The sequence below is a fragment of the Otolemur garnettii genome, unplaced genomic scaffold (assembly GCF_000181295.1).
Source record: "Otolemur garnettii isolate 467f Iridium unplaced genomic scaffold, OtoGar3 scaffold00087, whole genome shotgun sequence".
Lineage (NCBI taxonomy): Eukaryota > Metazoa > Chordata > Mammalia > Primates > Galagidae > Otolemur > Otolemur garnettii.
In genome coordinates, this window is record NW_003852482.1 from 7,487,524 (window position 1) to 7,493,546 (window position 6,023).

Below are 6,023 nucleotides of genomic sequence, written 5' to 3' on the forward strand. Positions count from 1 at the left end.
GGATTACAGGTGTGAGCCACCACACAGGGCCTACACTTATTTTTAAATTGTTTCATTACTGAACCATGTGATAGTGTTACCTTTTTAAACATATTTAACAACAACAAAAGACAGTGAGGGTACATCAGAGAAGGGCTCAGCCTCCTACTCTGGCCTCCCTGAGCCCTTCTTAGGTCATATTTGTCAGGATGCCCACGGGCTCTGAAAGCAGCATTCATTTCCTGCCTCAGAGAGGCTCTGGGCACCCACCCCAACAGCTAATGGACAGAAATCATTATCAGCTCCCAAATGGCCTGGTCTAAATTCTAATTAATGGCTATGAGGACACAGGCCCCAGAACAAGGCCTCCCAGACAGATGCCAACATTTCCATTTACACGGAAGGCTAAGCAGAGACTGTCAGGGAGCCAGTTCCATTGTGCCAGAAACATCCACACCCCAGGAAAGTGCTAGCCCTGGGTGGGACTTCTGCCCCATAGGACCTGGCACTTTACCTTAGATTTGAGCAGCAAGTCCTCTTTGGTAACCTCTCCTATAGAGTCAAGGTGAGGGCAAAGATCCCTGGAGTCTCCCATTTTGGCCTGGGCTCACCTACAGGAAGAAAAAAGCAGTCTGGGGTTAACGGCAGCCACTGCTGATGGGAGGCAGGAAGGCAATGGTTAAGTGTACAATTTGGCCTTGAGTTGGGTCTATTATGAACAAAGTGATCCAGGGAAATGGCTTAACCTCTCTAAGCCCTGCTTTGAGAAGTCTCCCTTCTCTGAGAAGACAACAGCTACCCCAGTGGGCTATTCCGAGAACTCACAGAGACAAAAAGCACAGGGAGAGAAGCCGGCAAGTGCCAGGTCCAATAATCAGAAGCTTTGGTAGGGAAGACACAGAGTCTGGCCTGCATTCCTGGAGCTACAGGCCAGAGAGTCCTAACTACAGACGCTTTGTTAAGAGGAAGCCCAGTCTATGTTTGGGAGCTCACTCCATCCACAGGGCAGGCAGAGGAGGGGTAGTATGTAAAGGCTGCAACTCAACAAGGCAAGAGCCAAGTTTTTTTTGTTTGTTTGTTTGTTGGGGGGTTTTTTGAGACAGAGTGTCACTCTGTTGCCCTGAGTAGAGTGCCATGGCATCATCATAGCTCACAGCAACCTCAAACTCTTAGGCTTGAGTGATACTCTTGCCTCAGCCTCCTGAGTAGCTGGGACTACAGACACCCACCATAATGCCTGGCTAATTTTTCTATTTTTAGTAGAGATGAGGTCTCACTCTTGCTCAGGCTGGTCTCAAACTCCTGAGCTCAAGCAATCCACCTGCCTTGGCCTCCCAAAATGCTAGAATTAGAGGCATAAGCCACCATACCCAGCCTAAGAGCCACTGTTGACTGAGGTCTTATCAAGAGCCACTGGAAGGCCAAGTGCCCAGCAGGCCACTGCCTTGCTTCTTGTAGGAGCCCCACCTACAGAAGAGCTGAGCACTGGACCCCCAGGGAGAGCAAAGAGGAAATCAGACAGACAGACAACCCACCTGGAAGCAGTGTGGGTCAAACGGCAACAAGGTGTATAGGGATGAAGAGTTTCCAGTGATGAAAGAATTGATTTGTTGCTATTTAAATGATACATGTTTATGAAAAACTAAGATGATATAAGAAAGTCCAAAGTAATGTAAAACAAATTGCTGATGACACAGGGCAAATATCTTTAAAGCAAGAAAAAATGACTTCTTTCTTGGAAAATAAATGTTCCGCTGAAGGGGAATCCTTGGTGGTAGTGATTGTGGCAGTGGCTACCGGGATCTATACATATGTTAAAAGTGCATAGATCTGGTGAGATTTGGACACACTTTATGAATTGTGCCAGTGTCATTTTGCTGGCTGAACTATGGACACATCAAAGATGTGTTACAACTAGGGAAAACAGGAAGGAGTACACAGGACCTCCTGTAAATTTTTTGTAACTTCCAGTGAATGTATAATTATTAAAAAAATCTTTTAAATAACTAAACAGACTGGGCAGGTGGCTCACACCTACAGTCTTAGCACTCTGGGAGGTCAGGAGGGGTGGACTGCTTGAGTTCTGGAGTTTGAGACTAGCCTGAGCAAGAGTGAGACCTCATCTCTACTAAAAAATCAAGCCAGGAATCATGGTGGGTATTTGTAGTTCCAGCTGCTCAGGAGGCTGAGACAAGATCTTTTGCGCCCAAGAGTTCGAGGTATGATGCCATGGCACTCTACCCAGGGCGAAAGAGCGACTCTATCTCAAAAATAAATAAATAAATAAATAAAGCTAAACAAATGCTTCAGCTACTTGATATTTCAGCAGAATCACGTCCAGGAATCTGATAATAGTTCCAAACTGCGGCCAAATAAGATCCAAACCAACCACAAACATAAATGGAGCCAAGAGTGTTTTCATCAAAGAAGCCACGTGTGTGCCCATCTGGTTGGAAAGGTAGACCCCCAGGTTTCTCCTCCAATTCCCTCCCCACCTCAGTCAGTCAGTCCAGGTCAGCTGGCCAGACTCCCAGCAGAGCATGAGTTACTGTTGCTGCCTGGGTGCCAGATACAAGCTAAGCGCCTTCCGTGTGCCACATCCTCACAAACCCTCCCTGCCCTTTCAGAGGCAGCTGTGCCCAGCCTGACTGCACAAACTGAGAATAGGGGCTCCTTGTTTCAGCTCTCACAGATAGGAATGTCAGAGCTAGAGCTGAAACCCAAGTTGGTCAGATTCTTAAGGCCCCGTTCACTTGTTTTTAACTTCTAGAAAATGTGAACATGCAAAAGCAGGCAGAAGTGTATGATGCACCCTCCCGTGCCTCGATTCCTCCTGGCCAATCGTGCTTCATCTCAGCCTCCTGTTTCCTGTTGCCTTTGTAACAAATCCCAGACATGCACGAAATGACGTTCCATTCATATATGTTTTCTAAGAAATAAAAACTTAAAAAAAAGAAACCCATTCCATACCACAATTCCATCACTTTGCCTAAAAAGAAAAACCCACATTTTCTCCTCATAGTACTAAGGGATCAGCCTGAGGGGAGCAGGCTAGGCTCACCTCTGGGGAAGGCAAGGAGCATCGAGCATTCGCATCCTCCTTAGGCAGCTGGCAGGGACTGGTTGCAGGGGTCTGGTATGAGCGGAAGCCTCTGGCAAGGAGCCTGGGGAATGAACCAGTGCACATCTTATAGTTTTATTTTAAAATCACTCTTAGCACCAACTACAGGCTGAAAGTAGCCCAGAATTCCTCTTAGGAGGGACAAGTATACATATCCCAATGTACATTTGGGGTGTCCACGTGTGAGACATCACACTCCCCAGTGTATCCACGGGGGCTACTCCTAGGATAGCTAAGGCAGAGTTGGGCAGAGAGACAAACAGGGTCAGCCCCTCTTAAGGGGTGCTGGACCTTCCCTTATCAGTGCTGGGTCATTACCTTTGAGATCCCCTGAGAGGAGACCTTCAAAGAAGAGTCTGCAGGAGGGAGCCTGGGAGCCTCCTCTTCTAATGCCCCTTCAGGCTGCCACAGCCTTCAACCATCCTGAGAGGAAGCCCCACCCTCACACGCATGCCACTCAGTTGCTAAGATCATCCTTTGAGCCTCTCCAGGATCCTTGTTGCTTATAACCTCCAACCCCCAAGTCTAAAGCAACCTCAGACTACAGGCCCAGGCAGGTGCATCCATGTCACCACGACACCCACCACTATTCTCTGCTGGGCAGTAGTATCCCAGATGTGGGCAGTTTAAAGGAGGAGAGGCAGTTAGAAGGTAACATTTAAAATAGGCACACGACAGTGATGGGTTAGAGATTCTAAATTCCAAACTTCTTCACTTCAAGCTGATTTTTGAAGTTCTTTTTTTCATTGTTTCTGCAGAGGCCAAGTGCCCTGGGTTGGTGCTAGTCCTGTACTATTTTGAGCTGCAGTGTGGGTTTGTTCTGTGTCTTTGTTATGTGCCCCATCTCTCCAGCTGGATGACTGGGGAAGGCGGGAGTCAGGTTGTGATTTTCTTCCTCCAACTCCTGGGCTCAAGCGAGTCTCCTGCCCCAGCCTCCCAAGTAGCTGGGACCACAGGCACCCACCATAATGCCTGGCTATTTTTTGGTTGCAGCCATCATTGTTATTTGTCGGGCTGGGCTGGATTACGAACCCGCCACCTTAGGTCTATGTGGCTGGTGCCTTAGCCGCTTGAGCCACAGGTGCCGAGCCCTTAGGCAATTCTCTTGCCTCAGCCTCCCAAGTATCTGGGACTACAGGTGCCCGCCACAATGCTCAGCTATTTTTTTGTTGCAGTTTGGCCAGGGCTGGGTTCGAACCTGCCACCCTTGGTATGTGGGGCCAGTGCCCTAATCACTGAGCCTAGGCACTGCCCAGGTTATGGCCTTAAAGCTCAGGACCAGAATGATGACAGGCCCAGTCTTGATTCACAAGTATAACCTACTTCCTGCAACTTCCAAGAGGAGGAAAAACATTTGTGGCTAATAACCTTTGAAGCACTCTCACTACCTCCATGTTACAGATAAAGAAACAATTGGAGTTTAAGTAATGAAGGAACTTAGCCAAGTCTAATCATCTGGCTAGTTAGCAATGGGCGGGGTACTGATCAGCTGGGCAGAGCCTAGCTCTAAATTAGAGATTGGCAATTTTCAAAGCACCAGATAGCAAATAGCTTCTGGTTTACAGGTCACATCTACCTTTGTCATATAGTCTTTTTTCCCGATCCTTAAAAGTTCTTAATTCAAGGGCCATAGAAAACAAGCCTAGCCAACTGCCACACTCTGCCCACCCATTCTAAATCACCACTCTGTTGGGCCTCCTGAAAGCAAGCCTACGTCATTGGTATTCCACATCCAACTGTAACAAATTACTAACAGTTTAAATAAAGCAAATAGCAAAGAGCAGTCAAGAGGGTTAACTTGGCTCCAGATTTATTCTAAGTAAATAATCAAGGCTATGTGCAAAGACAGCACAACAAAGATATTCACTGTAGTACTGTTTTAATGGAGGGAAACTGGATGTAATCTGAAAGAACCACAGGCAACTGGACAAATGATAACAACACACTATTGTACTAGTCATCAAAAATGATGAATAATATTGAATTCCTATCCACAAAATTAAAATAGATCTAAATAACTAGAGAGCTATCCACATATAATGTTTATAGAGTAGTAGACTCAATATTGTTAAGATGTCCATTCTCCACAAATTGATCTACAGATTCAAGGCAATCTCAATCAAAATCCTGGCAGGCTATTTAATAGAAATTATCAAGCTGATTCTAAAAAGTACATAGAAACACAAAAACCAAGACTAGCTAAAACAATTTTGAAAAAGAGCCAAGCTGGGAGACTAATACCACCTGACTGCAAGACTTTCTACATTAGCAACATAGTGTAGCCTCATCTCCATCACAGACATATAACTCAGTGGAATAGAATAGGGAATCTAGAATTAGACTTGCTGGCTGGGCATGTGGCTCACACTGTAATCCTAGCACTCTGGGAGGCCAAGGCAGGTGGATCGCCTGAGGTCACAAAGTTCGAGACCAGCCTGAGTCAGAGCAAGATCTCATCTCTAAAAAAAATAGCTAGGTGTGTGGTGGACATCTATAGTCCCAGCTACTCAGGAAGCTGAGGCAAAAGAATTGCTCGAACCCAAGAGTTTGAGGTTGCTGTGAGCTGTGACTCCACAGCACTCTACCAAGGCGACAAAGTGAGACTCTGTCTCAAAAAAAAAAAAAAAAACATTGGACTAGACTTGCACATAGATGGCCAAGCACTTTCCAACAAAGGTACTGACGCAATTCAATGAGCAAAAGATATATATATATATATTTTTTTTTTTTTTTTTGAGACACAGCCTTAAGCTGTTGTCCCAGGGAAGAGTGCTGTGGCATCATAGCTCACAGCAACTTCCAACTCCTGGGCTCAAGCGATTCTCCTGCGTCCACATCTCTCCATCTCCCTATTTTTTGGCTGCAGCCATCATTGTTTGGCAGGCCCAGGCTGGATTCAAACCCACCAGCTCAGGTGTATGTG

General features: G+C 46.2%; 1 protein-coding gene across 7 annotated transcripts in view; it reads right to left on the reverse strand.

Annotated features, from left to right (window-relative positions):
* The window catches only part of USP20 (ubiquitin specific peptidase 20), a 53,492-nt gene that overhangs the window by 33,654 nt on the left and 13,815 nt on the right, over positions 1-6,023 (reverse strand). For 6 of the 7 annotated variants that reach the window (XM_012808275.2, XM_023516155.1, XM_023516154.1 and 3 more), the window contains 2 exons: positions 3,041-3,143; positions 494-590 (listed from right to left, as the gene is read on the reverse strand). In XM_012808275.2, coding sequence (XP_012663729.2) covers positions 494-574 — 81 coding nt within the window. In that variant the 5' untranslated portion in view covers positions 575-590; positions 3,041-3,143. Of the gene's footprint in view, positions 1-493; positions 591-3,040; positions 3,144-6,023 lie in introns of those variants that run through there. The other variant, XM_023516156.1, reaches the window with a different exon arrangement.